This window comes from Gekko japonicus, unplaced genomic scaffold, assembly GCF_001447785.1.
Source record: "Gekko japonicus isolate JY-2015 unplaced genomic scaffold, Gekko_japonicus_V1.1 scaffold2300, whole genome shotgun sequence".
NCBI classification, from domain to species: domain Eukaryota; kingdom Metazoa; phylum Chordata; class Lepidosauria; order Squamata; family Gekkonidae; genus Gekko; species Gekko japonicus.
In genome coordinates this window covers 147,397-168,201 of record NW_015169853.1, presented here as the reverse complement: position 1 = coordinate 168,201, position 20,805 = coordinate 147,397, and the positions used below count along the sequence as shown (strand labels likewise).

General features: G+C 52.1%; 1 protein-coding gene across 1 annotated transcript in view; it reads left to right on the top strand.

Moving 5' to 3' along the window:
- PIEZO1 (piezo-type mechanosensitive ion channel component 1) overlaps window positions 1-20,805 on the top strand; it is a 143,026-nt gene that overhangs the window by 1,785 nt on the left and 120,436 nt on the right. The window contains exon 2 of the mRNA XM_015417362.1: window positions 16,133-16,139. Coding sequence (XP_015272848.1) covers window positions 16,133-16,139 — 7 coding nt within the window. The remainder of the gene's footprint in view (window positions 1-16,132; window positions 16,140-20,805) is intronic.

The window sequence follows — 20,805 nt, the reverse complement described above, 5'->3', positions numbered from 1 at the left end:
ACTCCCCCCCCGCCCGCCCGCCCCGCAATAGTGGGTCTCTGGGTTGGCTCTGGAATCCTGGGCCAAACCTCTGGCTGCTAGTTAGTTCTCCAGGATGGCTGGGCAGAACTCCTTCTGCTCCAGTCAAGTTTTTGAAATCTGTGTTTCCTGCCTAACCCTTTGGTGGCTCCCATTCCTAAAATCCTGACAATTTGGCTTGGAAAACTAACTTTTAGAACAGAGAGTAGAGAAATCAAAGCAGAAAGTCAAAATCCAATGGGCAGAAGAGTGGCATTGCTTGTGGGGTGGAGGGTGACGAAGGGAACCTCCACATGCGGAGGCAGTCAACCTCTGGATCCCAGCGCCAGGAGGCTATGGCACAAAGAGCCTGGGGACAGGAAGCAATTTTTCTCCAGGCCTGTTTGGCTTGAGATCCTGGAGGGGTTTTTTTGTCATTCTCTGGGCATGAAACAGGGATCACTGGGAGTGTGGGGGGTATTTGTGAATTTCCTGCATTATGCAGGGGGTTGGACTAGATGACCCTAGAGGTCCCTTCCAACTCTATGGTTCTAGGAACATCAGGGGAAGGCATCAGCCTCTGTGCCCTGCTGTTGGACCTCGTGAGGTACTGGTTGGCCACTGTGGGACAGGATGCAGGACTAGATGCACCACCGATCTTATCCAGCAGGGCTCTTCTTATGTTCTTACTATACTAGGATAAGTTTTACCTATTGAACCTCCACATTCAAAGACAGTCAACCTCTGAATATCATCGCCAGGAGGCAACATCAGGGGAAAGCATTGGCCTCTATGCCCTGTTTTTGGCCCTCCAGAGAAACCGGTCGGCCACTGTCCGAGTTGGGACGCTGGACTAGATGGACCCTCGCTGGTCTGATCCAGCAGGGCTCTTCTGATGTTCTTATGGCAGCCTGAATCTCTGTCTTTTGGAACCATTTTAAATCAGGTCTGCTCAGAATCTTACTCAAGTCCCTTCCCTGGCTCTTAATCCCAGGAAAGTGTCCTTCGCATCGCCCCTGCAAATAGTCATAAGAACATAAGAGATGCCAATGTTGGATCAGGCCAAAGGCCCATCCAGTCCAACATTCTGTCACACAGTGGCCAAAAATACCAGGTGCCATCAGGAGGTCCACCAGTGTGGTCAGGACATTAGAAGCCCTCCCACTGTTGACCCCCTCCCCCAGCATCAAGAAGACAGAGCATCACTTGCCCCAGACTCCCTATCTATAAAAAGGTAAAGGTTGCCTTGCTCGAAAGCCAGTCGAGTCTGACTCTAGGGTTGCGGTGCTCATCTCCGTTTCAAAGCCGAAGAGCCAGCGCTGTCCGAAGACGTTTCCGTGGTCATGTGGCCGGCAGGACTAAACACCGAGGTGCACGGAACGCTGTTACCTTCCCACCGAAGTGGTACCTATTGATCTACTTGCAATTTCTTGCTTTCGAACTGCTCGGTTGGCAGGAGCTGGAACCAGAGACGGGAGCTCACTCCGTCATGCGGCAACCCGGGTCTCGAACTGCTGAACTACTGACCTTCCACAGCCTGCAGTTCAGCGTCTTAACCACTTGAGCCACCGCAGCTCCTAACTATCTACCGTATACCTTGTGGCTAATAACCACTGATGGACCTCTGCTCCATAGGCTTATCTAATTCCCTTTCGAAGCCGTCCATGCTTGTAGCCGCCACCACTTCCTGTGGCAGTAGTCTGCTACTGGTACAACACAGCGGCAGCATAGTAGAACTCCCCAAGGAGAAAGTGGGCTGCATAGATGCCTGTGCAGAGCCTTTCTTCCCTGGCAGCTCCTGGCAGCTGACCGAACTGGCCGGAGTCTATTTTGAACGGCAGCTGCCCTCTGGGGGCTGGGTTATAAAAGGCCCTTCCTGGCAGACAGACGCTGCGCCCAGCGACACACGCGAGCGGAACTGCTGTGTTACGGGACAAATGTGCTTAAACTCCTGTTGTCCTCTGTCGGGCGCGGTGGGAGGGTTTGGTTCCGTCCCATCTTGCCTGTTTCGCTGCCGAGTTGTTACCAGCACACTGAAGCCTCCGTCTTCCGGGGTGCTGGCACACCCCCTTGGGCAACGTTACGCATCCAGAGGTTTCCCAAATATGAAAATGCTGTGGGGAGGTATAGGGAAGGACAGGTTTCTCAAGACTTGGCTCGCTGTTTTTAATGTCGTGGCAATCGTCTCGGCATACAGTCTTCTGATTCAGCAAAAGCAAGAGAAGGGACAAGGCTCAGCGGGGGAGCCTGTGTTTGGCGTGCAGAAGGTCACAGGTTCAATCCCCGGCACCTCCAGTTAAAGAGATCAGGTAGTAGGAGGTGATGTGAAGGACCTTTTTCTGCCTGAGACCCTGGAGAGCCGCTGCCAGTCTGAGTAGACAGTATTGTGCTTGATGGTCTGATTCAGTATAAGGCAGCTTCATGCATCCATTAAGACATGAAAAATGGTAGTATTTAGGGAAGGGGTCATGGCTCAGTGGGAGGGAGAGTCTTTGCTTGGCAAGCAGGAGGTCCCAGGTTCAATCCCCGGCATCTCCAGTTAAAAAGGACCAGGCAGTTGGTGATGAGAAGGACCTCAACTAGAGACCCTTGGAGAACCCCTGTCAGTCTGAGGACACCATACTGATCTTGATGGACCACAAACGTCTGATTCAGTATAAATTCAGGTGGGTAGCCATGTTAGGAGCTGCGGTGGCTCACGTGGTTAAGACGCTGAACTGCAGGCTGTGGAAGGTCAGTAGTTCAGCAGTTCGAGACCCGGGTTGCCGCATGACGGAGTGAGCTCCCCGGACAGCGCTGGCTCTTCGGCTTTGAAACGGAGATGAGCACCGCAACCCTAGAGTCGGATTCGACTGGCTTTTGAGCAAGGGAACCTTTACCTTTACTAGCCATGTTAGTCTGAAGCAAAAGAACCAAGTTTGAGTCCAGTGGCACCTTTAAGACCAACCAAGTTTAATTCTGGGCATAAGCTTTTGTGTGCATGCAACAAAGTTTAATTCTGGGTGTAAGCTTTCATGTGCATGCAACAAAGTTTAATACGGGGTATAAGTTTTCATGTGCATGCAACAAAGTTTAATTCTGGGTATAAGCTTTCGTGTGCATGCAACAAAGTTTACTTCTGGGCGTAAGCTTTATTTATTTCTCAAATTTCTACCCTGCCCTCCCAGCCAAAGCCAGCTCAGGGCGGCTGGTAAGGAGACCTTTATTAATGATTGTGCATGCACGCTTCATCAGTTGCACACAAAAGCTTATACCCAGTATTAAACTTGGTTGGACTTAAAGGCGCTACTGGATTCAAACTTTGTTCTATTGATTCGGTGTAAGACAGGTTCTTGTTTTCATATGGCAGTGGTCTTGTAGTTCTTTTGAGCTACACGTACCCCACAGTTTGCAGATCCTTTTTTTTACAAATGGGGGTTTGGTGGTTGAATTGAAGCCAGACGGCTAAGCAGCCTTAAATGAGGTGATGTGCCACCTCAGGATGTCTGCCTTATACTATTCTCCTGGGAGTCAAAAACATACCGCTTGAGTTCTCTCTCTCCTCGGATGCACACACCTAACCTTTCGAACATACTAGCTGACGCGTGCCCATGTGGGCCCAGTTCTCTTTCTTGGACAGATTGCCTCCTCTGCAGCCATTTCTGAAGACAGTTGGGGTACTTCCGCTCTGTAGAGGCCATGTAGCATAGTGGTCAGAGTGGACTAGAATCTGGGAGACTCGAGTTCAGATTCTGACTCAGCCATGCAGCTCACTGAGTGGCATTGGACCAGGGCTGTTTCGAAGAGGAGAAGAGCCCTGAAAATGCGTTCGATAAATTTCAAAGGCACAAAAAGTCTTCCGCCCTCATTGCTTTTGAGTTCTTAAGTGGATGTGCGCACTGTGGTTCCCTACTGCAGAGTCTGTTGAAGGTCATGAGAGGGAGGGCTGCCTCAGTGCTTAGTTCTCGTGGCCCTCTCTTACACGCCCAGGGAAATGCTGATTGCCACTTACTTTGGAGCCAGGGAGCCATTTTTCTCCAGGCCAGTTTGGCCAGGGATCCTGGAGGTTTTTTTCCATCATCTTCTGGGTGTGGAACAGCGGTCACTGGGAGTGGGGGGGGGAGAGGTATGTGTGAATTTCCTGCATTGTGTAATTGTGTCCAAAAGGGGTTGGACTAGATGACCCTGGAGGTCCCTTCCAACTCTGTGATTCTAAAGTCAGGTGCAATGCAGGATCCCGCAGTTCATAAAACAAAATAACAACAAAATAACCCTTCAGTTCACTACCTGCTTATTCCTGTAAACAGACAGGCCAAGCAAAAGTATCCAGACTCTAAATGGTGAGGAGAAATGCTGATCGCCACTTTGGGGTCAGGAAGCAATTGTTCTCCAGGCCAGTTTGGCCAGGGATCCTGGAGGTTTTTTTCATCATCTTCTGGGTGTGGAACAGCGGTCACTGGGGGTGTGGGGGGGGGAGGTATGTGTGAATTTCCTGCATTGTGTAATTGTGTCCAAAAGGGGTTGGACTAGATGACCCTGGAGGTCCCTTCCAACTCTGTGATTCTATGATTCTAAAGTCAGGTGCAATGCAGGATCCCACAGTTCATAAAACAAAATAACAAAAAAATAACCCTTCAGTTCTCTACCTTCTTATTCCTGTAAACAGACAGGCCAAGGAAAAGTATCCAGACTCTAAATGGTGAGGAGCAGGGGTCATTTCGTAGAAAAAAGAGGCGCAGGAGCTCATTAGCATAACTTATTAGCATAACTTGTTTGCATATGCCACACCCCCTGCCATCACCGGAAGTGTGTCAGAAGGCAGCACCCACCCCTCAGGCGCCACTGGACTGTTTTGGATTGCTAGCTATTGGGGGTGGGGAACACGCAGATCTGCCCTCACAGAGGAGGGAGAGCTTGCACCTGAAGGGGGGGGGGGCCTCTGCAACTTACCTGGCTGCTTCTTGCTCTTTGTGGCCCGACTGAGGGCTGCTGGGAGCAGGGGGTGGGGCTTGCTGCATGTGCCCATCCCCTGGGCTCCTTACTGCTGGAGCTCCGCTCCTGTGCGCTCCCGCAGGAAATGACCCCTGGTGAGGAGACATAAGGACATAAGAGAAGCCAATGCTGGATCAGGCCAATGGCCCATCCAGTCCAACACTCTGTCACACAGTGGCCAGAAATACCAGGTGTCATCAAGGAGGTCCAGCACTGGGGCTCACTTAGGCAAAAATTGGTGGAGATGGAGGGACAGCAGTTCAACCACAATAATATTCATTATTGTTTTAAAAAAACTGGTGCTGCACAAAGAGGATCCAGGGAGAGAGGGAGTGTGGGTCTCCCACAATGTCTTGTGTGTCTCTGGCTTGTGTGACCCTATTTTGGATTTGGATTGTGCAGGTGTGGGAATTCTTAGGCGAGCATCTCATCGCCTATTCATTTTGTTGCTGTTTCCAGCAACCAGATTGCATTACTCTGTTAAGTGGATGCACTTCTTCCAGTTGCACCCATTTCCAATGCCGGAGGTGTTCCTCGGAGCCCTAATATATGCGTCTATATTTGTCCTGGGTGTAACCAGACTCCAAAAGTGAGAGTTAACTCTTCTTTACTCGTGTGGTGGTGATTTGTTGCGTTGCTTTTTCATGTACCTTCCAAAATCGGAAACCAATCTCAGTCCTTCCCAGAAATAGGCGGGCCGTACCAGTCAAGGGTGTGTGTGTGTGTGTGTGCCTGCCACCTTCAGAGAAGCTCTCTGCAGTCTGAGCAGCCGCAGACTGGGTGGCCATTTAAGCCGAGCGGCTGTCCCTCCGTCTCCGTCATTTTTTGCCTGACTGACCCCGTCCATAGAGAGCTCACACCATTGGAAGTATGCAGGGTGCACATTAGTATTGTTATTTTTAATGGTTTGTTGTTCATTCGCACAGTCGAGTCCGACTCTCCGTGACCCCATGGACCAGATCCCGCCAGGCCTTCCTGTCTTCCACCGTCCTCTGAAGTTTGCTCAATTTCATGTTCGTTGCATCGATGACACTGTCTAACCATCTCATCCTTTGCCATCTCCATCTTCTTTGACCTTCAATCTTTCCCAGCATCAGGGTCTTCTCCAGTGAGTGCTCCCATGGAGCTCCTTTTTAAAGTGAAAGGTGTCTGGGACTTGCTTCTCCGAAAGGGGTTAGTCTACCGTGAAATCTCAAAATGAAATAAATGTAAGGTGCCACTGGATCTCCTCCTTCTCCTCCTCCTCCTCCTCCTTCTCCCTCTCCCAGTTTCACAGAATCCCACCTGGTTGGCATGTTTTGCCCCTTCCAGCCCTGGTTGAAACCTGCAAGGGTGGGACACAGGAAGGACTGAGTGGACTGAGTTGTGTGACACCAGAACAGAAGCTCCTTGGCCAGAAACGTTGGGGCACCATTGACTGGTGGTGGCAGGAAGTGCTGTCGAGTCGCAGTGAGTTTATGGTGACCCGGTAGGGTTTTGGAGGCAAGAGATGGACAGAGGTGGTTTGCTGTGGCCTGCCTTTGTGAACTTCCTTGGGGGTCTCCCATCCAAGTTCTAACCAGGGCCAACCCTGCTTAGCTTCCTAGCTTTGACAAGATCGAGCCAGCCTGAGCCATCCAGCTCAGAGACACCACTGACTACAGTGGGCTTGTCTCACCTGATGCCCCCCAGGGTCATGTCTTACGCTCTTTGATGCAGACAGAAGAAGAGGAGGAGACTGGATCTATACCCCGCCCTTCACTCGGAGTCTCAGACAGGTTTACAGTCCCTTTTCCTTCCCCTCCCCACAACAGACACCCTGTGAGGTAGTTGGGGCTGAGAGTGCTCTTTTGAGGACTGCTCTTGAGAGAACAGCTCTGCGAGAACTATGGCTTGCCCAAGGTCATCCAGCAGCTGCAAGTGGAGTAGTGGGGAATCAAACCCGGTCCTCCCAGATTAGAGTCCACGCTCCTAACCACTACACCAAACTGGCTCTCAAATCCTTGAACTATTTGCTTGCCATGTTCAGTTTGGGAAATCATCTGCGTCTAATCCCATCAACCAGCCTCAGGCTCTTGAGATAAGATGGGCTCTATGTCAGAACAAATCTGTTTGCTGCTGCTGCTGCTGTGGTTATCGGGAGCAGAGTCCTCGGAGCAAAGAGTTGTGTTGCCAAGGGAGGTGTTTAGTCAATCCGAAGGAATCTCGGTGCCTCTGGGTTGTTTCTGATGACAGCTACATTCAGAGTAGCTGAATATCAAATGAAGGGAGCTTTGGCTCTCAGGACTTTATGCTCCCAAATAGAAGAAGAAGAAGAAGAAAAAGAAGAAGAGGAAGAGGAAGAAGAAGAAAAGGAAGAAGAAGAAGAAAAGGAAGAAAGAAGAAGAAGAAGAAGAAGAAGAAGAGGAGAGGGGGAGGGGGGAGGAGGAGGAGGAGGAGGAGGAGATTGGATTTATACTCTGCCCTTCACTCGGAGTCTCAGAGCTGCTTACAAACTCCTTTCCCTTCCCCTCCCTGCAACAGACACCCTGTGAGGTAGGCGGGGCTGGGAGAGCTCTTTCCAGAACTGTCTTTGAGAGAACAGCTCTGACAGAACTTTGGCTTGCCCAAGGTCATCCAGCAGCTGCAAGTGGAGGAGTGGGGAATCAAACCCGGTTCTCCCAGATTAGAGTCCGCGCACTTAACCACTGCACCAAACTGGCTCTCGAAGGTGCTGCTGGAGTCATATCTGGCTCTTCTGACTGCAAACCAACACAGCCACCCTTTGAAAATGAATCCAAGATGGAAAGGACAGAGGGAGTCTTGAGGCTTCCAGAACGGCTCTGTTCAGTCATTTTATAAATGGGGGCACCGTGAGGATTATCCCAATTCGACACGCCTCTGCTCTGGCTGTGTTCAGATGAGCCCCCCCCCACTGCCCAGGCCCCCCGGGGGGGGGGGTTCCTTCCTTCTGCTTTCATCTCCTCCGTCTCTTTTCCCTGGAGTTATCTCCTCTTTTTCGCCCCCAGTGGTCTGAGTTATTTAGGTGCCTCTTTGTGGCCCCCTTGGCTTTATTTGTACACAGTTCTCAGGCAAAGAAAAGTCACTTTTCAGGACTCCAGGAAGAGGCCGGAAACTATGCAGTCCTGAATCCTTCCTTGGAAAGGCTGCAGTGAAACAGAAAACAGATTTACAAAATAAAATAAAGAAATCTGCTGGGATTTGCAGAAGGGAGCAAGGGAGATGTGTGTTTGTTTGTTTTGACCACGTGGTCCTCTGTCCACCTGTGTCTCTGCATCCTAAGGTTTCTTTCTATCTTCCTCTCTCACCTTTTAAGCTTGGGCATCGGACAGAATTCCCCCATCCGCCGTTTTCTTCTAACAGGACACCCCATAAACTGGACTGAGCGGTCACAGTGCATGCGTGCCTCATCCATGCCCGTTGTTTCTGCTAATCTGAGTTGCAGAACAGGCATCTTTTTTTAAAAAAAAACTGGCTTCTCTTTGGGGTCTCCCTTCTTTCTTCCCCCACCCCTCAATCTGTTTGCATAAGCATTCCACCCTGGGCGACGGCAGCCCCTGCAGAGGATGTGTTTGGACAGAGTTCTTTCCATTGGAGAGGTGGTTGGCTTTCCCCTGCTGCGTGTAACTCTTGGCAAGCAGCGGCTGTTTGCTTTCTGCCCTGGGCTGGGCGGAGAAGGCTTGCCTGGAATGCCACCGGGGCCCTCCGCTCCTGCCCCACTGCTGAGCGGACCCCACAGCCCGAAACTGAGGGAGGGGGAGAGAACCGGGAAAGGGAGCTGTTTTTTTGGGGGGGAGGCCTTTCTCCACTGAGCTGGATGCTCAGCGGAGGATTTCCAAGAGCAGCTGAGTAGCTAATGTGATGTCATGGTTAAGAGCAGGGGGTTCCCAGCATGGTGTCTGGGAGGGGAAACACCCGTGCCCACCAACACCTTTCCTGGGCCTGCCAAGTGTTTGGAGGAGGAGGAGGAGGAGGAGGAGGAGGAGGAGATTGGATTTATACCCCACCCTTCACTACCCAAAGGCGTCTCAAAGGAGTGGGTTACAAACTCCTTTCCCTCCTCCTCCCCACAACAGACACCCTGTGGGGTAGGTGGGGCTGAGAGAGCTCCTGAAGGAACTGCCCTTTTTTCAAGGACAGCTCTGACAGAACTGTGGCTTGCCCAAGGTCATCCAGCAGGTGCAAGTGGAGGAGTGGGGAATCAAACCCAGCTCTCCCAGATTAGAGTCTGCGCACTTAACCACGACACCAAACTGGCTCTCTAGAAGAAGAGGAGATTGGGTTTATACCCCGCCCTTCACTCGGAGTCTTCCCTCCCCCTCCCCACAACAGACACCCTGTGAGGTAGGTGGGGCTGAGAGAGCTCTGACAGAAATGGCTCTTTTTCAAGGACAGCTCTTATCAGAGCTATGGCTTGTCCAAGAGCGTCCAGCGGCTGCAAGTGGAGGAGTGGGGAATCAAACCCGGTTCTCCCAGATCAGAGTCCGCACACTTAACCACAACACCAAACTGGCTCTCAGACCAAAGTGGGCCAGGCCAGGTGGGGCTTCTGTTTGGCTCTGCGGATTAAAAGGCACCCTACTGAAGGCATCTTCTGCCTAAGATATTGGAGAGTTATTAGGAGGGTTGTGCGTAACCTCACTCCCCGACACCTTGTTGTTGGCTGCACGTCCTGTTGCAGCCATTCTGCTGTTGTGCCTGCCCAGCCCCCAGTCAGCATTCAGAAGGTGCCGGCAGGCTGAGAAAGTTGGGGGACCCCTGGCTTAGAGTGTGGGAACAGAAAGGCTCAAAGCCCCACCTGCCATTAAATGTGCTGAGCAACATTGGTCCCCACACCTACCTCGCAGGGTTGCTGGGAGAATAAACAGAGGAGGGGACAACCACTTGTGCTGCACTGGAATCCTGAGAGGAAGGGTGGACTGACATTTAAAAATGAAGAAGAAGAAGAGGAGGAGGAAGAGAGGATGATGATGATCGGATTTATACCCCACCCTTCACTACTCGAAGGAGTCTCAGAGCAGCTTACAAACTCCTTTCCCTTCCCCTCCCCACAACAGACACCCTGTGAGGTAGGTGGGGCTGAGAGAGTCCTTGACAGAAACTGCTCTTTTTCAAGAAGAAGAAGAGGGTGGATTTATGCCCCACCCTTCACTACCCAAAGGTGTCTCAGAGCGATTTACAAACTCCTTTCCCTTCCCCTCCCCTCCCCACAACAGACACCCTGTGAAGTAGGTGGGGCTGAGCGAGCTCTGACAGAAATGGCTCTTTTTCAAGAACAGCTCTGACAGAACTTCGGCTTGCCCAAGGTCATCCAGAGGCTGCAAGTGGAGGAGTGGGAATCAAACTCGGTTCTCCCAGGTTAGAGTCCGCGCACTTAACCACGACACCAAACTGGCTCTGAATAGATCTGCTAACTAGCCTGTCCTTCAGGGCTGGAACAAAGTTATCGAGTCCAATGCACCTTTAAGACCAACAAAGTGGCATGCACCACAGAGCACGCACACACAAGCTCACACCTTGAATAAAAACTGTGTTGGTCTTAAAGGTGCCACTCTGGACTCTAACTTGGTTCTGTTGCTTCAGACCAACACGGCTACCCCACCTCGATCTATCTTCAGGGCTGGAGTTACCAAGAGTATAGAAGATTTACCATTAAAGAACAGAATCTTCTCTAGGGATTTATGATTGTTAGCGTTGGTCTTAAGTGGGAAGACAGTCTGCGGCCTAACTTCAGAGGACTCTGCCCCCCCACTCTTTGTTGGTGGTGTGTTCCCGGGATGTAGAGCGAGTTTCGTAGCTGCTTTAAATAACCTCTTTTGCTGCAGAAACATCTGGATTTGTGCTGTCTCCAGATTGGGGGCACACCCTGGTGCAGGGAGGGAGGGAGGGAGGCCACAAAGGTTTCCCGTTTCTGGCTCCTCTGCGTTGCAGACAGTCCCCCTCCCTCTCCCCACAGTGCCTCTTAGAGCGGGTGGGAGCTCAAGCCTCATGGCTGCTTTGGTCCTCCCCTGTGTGCGTATCCCAGCCTGCCATGTATCCCAGCGCTACCAGAAACACCCCACGTGCCCAAAGTGTGCAGCTAGCTTGCATTCACTGCAACGTGCAGCTGAAGGCTATTTTGGGAGGGGCTTGCTTTTCCCCTCTGAGCCTGGCCATGAGCTTTGGCTTAAGACCATGCTGTTTATCTCACTTCTATCTGAGGATGGGGCGCATGGGTATGTGAGGCAGGACCTCTGTAGTGGTGGCTCCCTGATTTGGGAACTCCCCCCCCGTGGTGATGTCCTTTCATTAACCAGCCTCCCTCATGAGGTGGTGGGTCATTCATCATTGGAAGTTTTTTAAAGTATCGATTTGATACCTACTTGTCAGGGATTTATTTATTTGATTTATTTTATTTCTATCCCACCCTCCCGCCGAAGCGCCCCCCCCCCCCGTGGTGATGTCCTTTCATTAACCAGCCTCCCTCATGAGGTGGTGGGTCCTTCATCATTGGAGGTTTGTTAAAGTATCGATTTTATACCTACTTGTCAGGGATATTATAGTTGTAGTTCTTGCGTTGGCAGGGGGTTGGACCGGATGACCTCGGGGGGTCCCTTCCAACTCTGAGAGTAAGCAAATCAATTACAATAATGTTTTAAAACAAAATGTCCTGGTTCTGGGATATGCTTGGTGTTATTGTTTATTTGCGTCTCTTGGGTGTTTTCCCCCCAGTGCTGCGGCTGTTTACTATTTTTCAGAGTTGCGTGTGTGTGTGTGTGTGTGTGTGTGTGTGTGTGATTCTCCTGTGTTGTTGATGTCATTGTTATTCTTTAGCATTTGGGTTATATTTGGGAACTGCTTTGAGGGGGTCCATTAAGCAGAAAAGTTAGGAATGTTGTAATGAACAGAATAAGTACTTGCTGTTGTTCATGTACTGTGGCTTCAAGCTCTCTCCTGCTGGCAGGAATTCCTTCTGCTTTCACTCCCCACCCCCCTTCCAGCTGACATCTGTTGAGAGCGGGCACCGTCTGTCTTCTTCTTTGCTCAAGTATGGCTGACTGTTGGTGGCTAATTATGGGGCGGCCGTCCGGTGTGTGTGGGGAGGGGGAGTAGGGTTGTTCGTGATGCACCTTGGCCTGGACTCGCTCAGCCTCATGTGTCCCACCTGGCAGACAGCTGTGCTGTTCCTTGAAGCCTCCCTCCCTCGCTCTGCCTGGCCGCTTCTGGGTTTCTCTTGGGGAGCCGGACTGGTCATGAGTTCCCTCCTGTGCAAACTGACCTTTGGAGAGGGAGGGGGCTCGGGTTTCCGAAAGGAGCCTCCAGCTCTCCTGGGGCGGCCTCCAGGCCTTTACCAGAGAAGGACTTCCTTCCAGCGCTCCTCGTTGGGTTGGCAAGAGAGTTTGCAGGCCAGAGTGGCTGCTTCAGGTTCCTTTTTGTGGGTGTGCACGCAGCCTGGGATTGTGGGAAGGGTTAAACCCAGTGCTCCCTCCAAGCTGTGGAGTCTTGGGAGCAAAAATTCTACTTTGTGAGCTACTGGTATTAAAGTTGTGAGCGAGCAATTTGGCTACGGCATAAATTAGTTTGCTCTGGAGCACTCCTTCCCGAGCTAAGACAAAGATCTGTGAGCTGGGGGCTCAGAACCTGTGAGCTAGCTCACATTAACTCAGCTTAGAGGGAACACTGGTTAAACCTCCTCACTTTTATGTTATTTTTAAAATTTATGTTATCTGTCATCTGCCTTTCTCACGGGGACTTAAGGTGGATTACACGGAGTAAGTCCATACAGTCAACAAAATGGGGACGTTCAGTAAGCATTGCAGAAATCTGGAACCAAGCAGAGATCTAGAAGAGATAAACCGGAGTGTAGCAGAAGTATTGACATGACACATTGAACAGTACAAAGATGTATTCTGTGTGTATTCTGCACACCTTGGTAGGAGTAGCAAGCGAGAGGCTGAGCTGCCCCTTTGTGTGCCATGCAATACCAACTTCTTCTTGTCCGCCCTGGAGAGGAATTGTGTTTTCTGTTTGCGTCTTCGAGCAGTGGAACTTTTCCTTGAGGGAAACTCCCCCCTTTGGGGGCCCTTCAGCCCAATGTCCAAGCAGGAGACCTCATGCAGAAGGTTTGCTTTTAGGATTTATGACTTGGGGGGGGGGTGATGGGTGGAAGGGGAGAGGCCCAGCCATCAAAGAGGAAGAAGGTACAAGCCCCTTTTTCTGGGGCGTGTCTCAAGAATGTTTCTTTCTTGTGCGGGCAACTTCCATTCCAAATATGGTTGAGCTATTGGCCTTGGAGCGAAGCCAGGAAAGGGGGGGGGATTAGTGCCTTCAGCAGCCCTCCCTGCAGGCTTCTCGCCCCCCCAAGGATGAGATTGGTCTCTGAGTCAGCAGCCTGAGCTTTCCTTCATTCCTCCAACGGCAAAGGCTCTGCTACAGGCTTAGCCAACCACACTGGGCCCCTTAAAGTGCTGTGTGTGTTGTCCAGGCTGGGGGTGGGGGCTCTTCTTGTTATTCCTTCCAAGCAAAAGTGTGTATGTATGTAAGAGAGAAAGAGAGACCTGCCAAGCTCACCCGGATTGCAAGAGCAGTTGTTAAGCCATTTTGTTGTTGTTGTTCAGTCGCACAGTTGAGTCCGACTCTTCGCGACCCCATGGACCAGATCACGCCAGGCCTTCCTGTCTTCCGCCGTCCTCTGAAGATAGCTCAATTTCATGTTCGTTGCATCTATGACACTGTCTCACCATCTCATCCTTTGCCGTCCCCATCTTCTTTGACCTTCAATCTTTCCCAGCATCAGGGCCGTCTTCTCCAGTGAGTGCTCCCTTCTCATTGGGTGGCCAAAGTATTTGAGCTTCAGTTTCATTATCTGGCCTTCCAGGGAACAGTCAGGGTTGATTTCTGTTAGGATTGACTGATTTGTTCTCCTTGCAGTCCAAGGGACTCTCAAGAGTCTTCTCCAGCACCGTAGAATATGGTAAACATTCCAAATTCTGGAGACAGAGGACAGCAAAGGGAAAGGGGAAATGCACGCCCAGGGAAGTGCTGATTGCCACTTTGGGGTCACGAAGCAATCCAGGAGGGTTTTTTGTCATCTTCTGGGTGTGGAGCAACAGTCGCTGCAGGTGTGGAGGGGGAGGTATTTGTGAATGTCCTGCATTGTGCAGGGGGTTGGACTAGATGACCCTGGAGGTCCCTTCCAACTCTATGATTCTGTGAAAAGAGGACTGACAAACGGTGATGTTTTTGTCAGGGGAGTGAAAGGGTCAGTGGAGTTTGGAAAAGTCTCCCACAGGACAGAAAGAGAGTCGTTCTGTGGGAAGGGTTGGGGTGCTGGAGAGCTGGAAAAGCCGAGGGCCGAGAATTACCACCCAAACGCACTTGTGCAAATATTTTAACAAAACACAAGCTTGCAGGTCGCAAAATCCAGCCCTTGGAACCCTGGTGGACGGAGTTCCCCAGATGTGCCATGCGTTACAAACACAGCTATGCCTTGTTGCTGGCCTTCTGGAGGAACTGGCTGGCCCCTGTGTGAGACAGGAGGCTGGACTAGATGGACCCTCACTGGTCTGATCCAGCAGGACTCTTCTGGTGTTCTTATCAGGGGGAGGCCTCGGCCTCTCGGCCCTGTTGTTGGCCTTCCGGAGGCACTGGCTGGCCCCTGTGTGAGACAGGATGCTGGACTAGATGGACCCTCACTGGTCTGATCCAGCAGGGCTCTTCTGATGTTCTCATGAAGGCCTCAGCCTCTCTGCCCTGTTGCTGGCCCTCCAGAGGAACTGGTTGGCCACTGGGTTAGACAGGATACTGGACTAGGTGGACCACTGGTCTGATCCAGCAGGGCTCTTCTTCTGTTCTTATCCATCCTGTGGTTGGCCCTCCAAAGGAATCAATTGGCCATAGTGTGTGATGGGATGTTTGCCTAGATGGACCCTCACTTGTCTGATCCAGCAGGGCTCTTCTGATGTTCTTCTCAGGGGAAGGCCTCGGCCTCTATGCCCTGTCTTTGGGCTCTCCAGAGGAACTGGTTGGCCCTCGTGTGAGACGGGATGCTGGAATGGATGGACCACTGGTCTGACCCAGCAGGGCTCTTCTGATGTTCTTCTCAGGGGAAGGCCTCGGCCTCTATGCCCTGTCTTTGGGCTCTCCAGAGGAACTGGTTGGCCCTCGTGTGAGACGGGATGCTGGAATGGATGGACCACTGGTCTGACCCAGCAGGGCTCTTCTGATGTTCTTCTCAGGGGAAGGCCTCGGCCTCTATGCCCTGTCTTTGGGCTCTCCAGAGGAACTGGTTGGCCCTCGTGTGAGACGGGATGCTGGAATGGATGGACCACTGGTCTGACCCAGCAGGGCTCTTCTAATGCCTTTAAGGAAAATTGAAGTGCAGGCAGTGCTGCGTAGGGTTAGAGAAGGGTTGCTGCAGGATCAGGCCCAACAGGAGCCGTGCTTTTGCAGGCTGCCCCGCCACAGATGTCAGGGAATGGAGCTGGGATGATGGTGGGTAGCAAGCAGGGCTGCCAGCCCAGCTGTTGACTTCTTCATGGGAAGCAAGCATCCTAGGGTGCTGAAGCCATCTGCACAAGCCTTTGGGAAGTTGAGACCCGGCTGGAAAGCATGGTGCTCAGTGCTGGCTCTGGGAACAGGGATTCTCGACACCAGGGGTCGTTTCGCAGAAAAAGAGCTAGGGGAACTCATTAGCATAACTCATTAGCATATGCCACACCCCCTGACATCAGGGGCCCGGCGGTGGACCTGCAAGGCCGGCAGGAGTGCGAGGAAGCCCCGCCAAGGCCCTCCCTGGCCCCAGGCAGGCAGGGGTGGGGAGAGGTGGGGAGGAAGCAACTTACCCTCCCTCTTCTCCTGCCTCCTCCTGGCTGAATGAGGGCTGGAAGCGGGGCGGCCGGAAGCAGGGGGCGGGGCTTCGTCGTGTGCCCCGCCCCCCGTACCTCATCCGGGGGAACTGCGATCCCCCACGTTCCCCCCCCGAAATGACCTCTGCTCGACACACACGCGCACACACACACACACACCGTGTGCATTGGTGGTGCCCACCTGCAAGTTTCAACTTGGTGGGCATTATAGTTCTGCTGCTGGAGGCCCTGGGCAGTGGTGCCCGTGGGGGGAGGGCAGTAGCAGGAGATAGAGGGGGCAGTTCCCCCCCTCCCCGTCCCCTAACCCCAAATCGAACCCCTGTTGTCCACCCCCGTAGTACGCGGGTAAGGGCAGGATGTAAAAACCTGTTATCATTCTGTGCTGCCAATAACCCCCCCAGGGTTTTTCACTCCAGTGGGTCTTCTTGCTGCCTGAACAATGAATGACCCGGGACTTTCCTCCACCTGAGCATTTCCTGCTAATTCCACAGGGTGTGGTTGTGCTGGCGTTCTCTCTGTCCCCGTTTATGCGCGCATGGGTTTGTGCATTTCTAAAGTTTCTGGAGGGGCAGATCCACCAAAGCCTGTGTGTAAACACGGGATAGGCTGTGCCCTTGATGCAAGAATGCAGAGGCTTCCTCTGTTGCAATTTATGGGCTGTACTCAGGGGGGGCGATGCCGTCTTACCCCACTTTCAGGACCTTTCTCTGTTCCTCTTTGGCCAGAGACACGTCCACGAAGACCAAGTGTCATCATGACCTCGGCAGTGTGTGTGTGTTCAGTTAAAATCCTGCATATTTGTAAATGAAATGCGGTGTGCAGGCCCAAAAGATGCCAAGAGTTGATGCCTGAAGGTGGAAATGTGCATTTGGGCTCGCGGGGTTAACAACATAAGAGATGCCAATGTTGGATCAGGCCAAAGGCCCATCCAGTCCAACACTCTGGGTCACACATTGGCCAGAAATACCAGGTGCCATCAGGAGGTCCAGCAGTGGGGCCAGGACACTAGGAGCCCTCCCACTGTTGCCTCCCCCCCAAGCACCAAGATGACAGAGCATCGCTTGCCCCAGAGTTCCTATCTATACCTTGTGGCTAATAGCCACTGATGGACCTCTGCTCCATATGCTTATCTTAATTCCCTTTTGAAGCCGTCCATGCTTGTAGCCGCCGCCATCTCCTGTGGCAGTGAATTCCATGTGTTAATCACTCTTTGGGTGAAGAAGGACTTCCTTTTATCCGTTCTAACCCGACCGCTCAGCCATTTCATGGAGTGCCCATGAGTTCTTGTATTGTGAGAAAGGGAGAAAAGTATCTCTTTCTCTACCTGTTCTTTGTGATGAACTCACCTGCGATGAGTCAACAATCACCTCCTGGCAACTAGGTTAGGGAAGCTTGTAAGGCACACCTTTTGTTTCCCTTCAGGCCATCAAAGCGCCTGAGCCTTTTCCGCTGAGCGTAAGCGTGGGCAGCCAATCTAGAAATATGTTTGGAGGCCAAATCAGCCTAACAGGCTGATTTGCAAGACTAGTTGCAGGTTAGGTGCAATATTCTTCGTATGCTTTGGTGGCCCATGTCTCCCGGAAGACGGAGTGTATCAGTGGCTGCGTGGAACCTGCAAGTTCAGTGGCAGTATTGGGTGCCAGACAACAGAAGGCAGGGTGAGGGCTGTTGTTCTCCTGAGCACACCCCAGTGGCGTTCGGCTGGCTTGTCTTGCAAACAGAATGCTGGACTGGATTGACTCCATCGCCTGATCCAGCAGGGCTGCTCTGGAGTTCTTCATTTTAGCGGTAGCTAAATAGCTGCGGTGGCTCAAGTGGTGAAGACGCTGAACTGCAGGCTGTGGAAGGTCGGTAGTTCAGCAGTTCGAGACCCGGGTGCCGCATGACGGAGTGAGCTCCCGTCTCTAGTTCCAGCTCCTGCCAACCTAGCAGTTCGAAAGCAAGAAATTGCAAGTAGATAAATAGGGACCACTCCGGTGGGAAGGTAACAGCGTTCCGTGCGCCTTGGTGTTGAGTCATGCCGGCCACATGACCACGGAAACGTCTTCGGACAGCGCTGGCTCTTCGGCTTTGAAATGGAGATGAGCACCGCATCCCTAGAGTCGGACTCGACTGGCTTTCGAGCAAGGGAACCTTTACCTTTTTAAAAAGACAAAACATGATTTGGGGCTGTTTCAATAGAAGTATAGTGTCTAGATCACATGAAGTGATGGTGATGGTATTGCTTTACTCTGCTCTGGTGGGACATTACCCTACAGTATTGTGTTCAGTTTTGGTAACCACAGTTTTCGTAACAACGCATATAGACAAGCTGGAACGTGTCCAGAGGAGGGCAATGAAAATGATGAGGGGTCTGGAGACCAAGTCCTATGAGGAAAGGTTGAAGGAGCTGGGTATGTTTAGCCTGGAGAGGAGATGACTGAGAGGTGATAGGATGTCCAACTTCAAGTCCTTGAAGGGTTGTCAGATAGAGGACGGTACAGAGTTGTTTTCTGTTGCCCCAGAAGGTTGGACCAGATCCAACAGGTTGAAATTAAATCAGAAGAGTTTTCAGCTAAACATCAGGAAGAACTTCCTGACAGTTCCTCAGTGGAACAAGCTTCCTCGGGAGGTGGTGGGCTCTCCCTCTTTGGAGGTTTTTTAACAGAGGCTCGATGGCCATCTGACAGCAATGTGGATTCTGTGAATTTAGGCAGACCACGAGAGGGAGGGCGGGAAGGGCTGCATCAGTGCTTAGATCTCGTGGCCCTTTCTTACACATCCAGGGAAATGCTGCTCACCACTTTGGGGTCAGGCAGTGATTTTTCTCCAGACCAGTCTGGACAGGGATCCTGGAGGTTTTTTGTCATCTTCTGAGCATGGAACACTGGGGGTGTGGAGGGGGAGGTATTTGTGAATTTCCTGCCTTGTGCAGGGGGTTGGACTAGATGACCTTGGGGGATCCCTTCCAACTCTAGGATTCTATGATTCTAGGAAGCTCACTGGGATTTCTCCTAAATTGCTGCAGGTCCCCCTCCATAAAACGTTGTAGAGCTTAGCTATGCAGTCAGTAGCACAAACTGGACCAGAAACTTCCAGCACCCTTGGGAGGGGCTGTGGCTCAGTGGAAGGGCCTCCGCTTTGCATGCATAGGGTTCCAGGTTCAGTCCCCGGCATCTCCAGCCAAAAGGACCAGGGTGTCGTTGATGTGAAGAGACTCCTGCCTGAGACCCTGGAGAGCCACTGCCAGTCTGAGTAAAGAGTACTGATTTTGACGGACGAGAGGTCTGATGCGTTATAAGGCAGCTTGACGTGTTCTCGTGTACCCCTATCTGTGGCATCGCTCGCCCAGGCTGCTGCATCTGTGTGGCAGTCTGCGTGTGGCGTGGAGCTTCAGAGATCGCTGGCTTAGGCTGATCTCCATGGAGCCAGCGGCAGGGTTGCCGCCGCTGCTGTTTCTCCTACTGTGTGCCGTCGTCCTCGGTGGAGAAAGTCACAAGATTGCCTGGAGGCCGCCCATCACACCCTTGCTCCAGATTCCTCCACCAAGCTGAGGGCTGGCCAGAATAGTTTCTGCTCCCAAAAATGAAACTGTAATTTTTGCCTAAAAATAAAACCCCAGCAAAGAGGAATCTCATGATTGCTTCAGAGGCCCTCACAGTCAGGCGAGGTGCCAGCCGTGGCGGTGAATCCTCTGCGGCCCACTCGTGGGAGGTCTCGGGATGTCTTGTAGTCTGCGAACCTGGGGCCGCTGTCTAAAACTGGGGCGCAAAACAGCCCGGCCTCTTGACTTCTGACCCCCTTGCACTTCCCCCTGACAGTGTGCGAAGGAAGAAAGAGGCTGGTTGTGATTAAGGAGTGGCTGAAAGAGTGACTCTGTAACACTTGGCTTGTGCCAAGGCCGAACCCTGGAAAGCACACGGCAAAATAAAATAGAAACGGAAGTCTTCAATGAGTAACTGCAAAGAATTACCCACATGTCAGGGGATATGGGTGTGTGTGTTTCAGGATGGGGACACAGACTTCTACCCTAGAATCCCCCCAACCCATTAATCATTCAGTGCACACTCTAATGGTTCTTGTCTAGAAGTGACAATCCCTGTTTTTTGTTTCCTGTCTGTGATAAATCACATTTGCTGTTTTGTCTGTTTATTTGCCCTCTTTGGGTGCCCTCTTAAAATCTGAGTTGCTAGACTTGTCATCCCTCGGAGAGGGTGGGCGCATCTTGTCTTGAGTCCGCATCCGTGTGTGTGTGTGTGCTCGCGCGCACCAGCACCAAGGCCCTGTGGCAGGCAGACTGCCATTTCACAGCGCGGCTCATTTGCAACTGTTGATAAGCGGCGACGAAGTGGGACAATGGTGTTTGCTAGCTTATCTTTAACCTCAAGAGCAAACAGCTTCTCGGCTATTAAAACGGAGCAGAGCCGGCTGTTGCAGAGGAAGAGACTACGGTGCACAGCGGACAGAGTGCGCCTGCAGTTGCCGGGACGGTTGTAATCTCGACACCTTTTCCCCATTGTGGTTCGCATTTCGGGTTATTCTGTGGCCCTTGTGGGACCCTAAAGTGTCGCTGGCCCTGACGTGGATGGTTCAGGCTCGCCCTCTCTCCTTAGACCTCGGAAGCTAAGCAGGGTCTGCCCTGGGTCGTATTTGGACGGGAGGCCGCCAAGGAATACCAGAACTGCCACCCAGAGGCAGGCAATGGCAGACCACCCTTGTTCGCCTCTTGCCTTGACCTGGATGGCCCAGGCCAGCCTGATCGCTTCTGATCTCAGAAGCTAAGCGGGGTTGGCCCTGGTGGCTAGTCCTTGGGTGGGAGGCCACCAGGGTTCCCAAGTACGTACCTTAATTCGGCGGGGGATGTATAGTTCTTCGCGGGACCATTCCCGCGGGGAAAACACAGGCGCTGCACTATTCCGTCGCCCAGACGTGACGTAGGCACGTAGCCGGGCGACGCTCATTGCTAGAGGCTGAAAACTCGATGGTACCATTGAGTTTCCAGTCCCATTACCAGAGCGTCGCCCAGCTACGT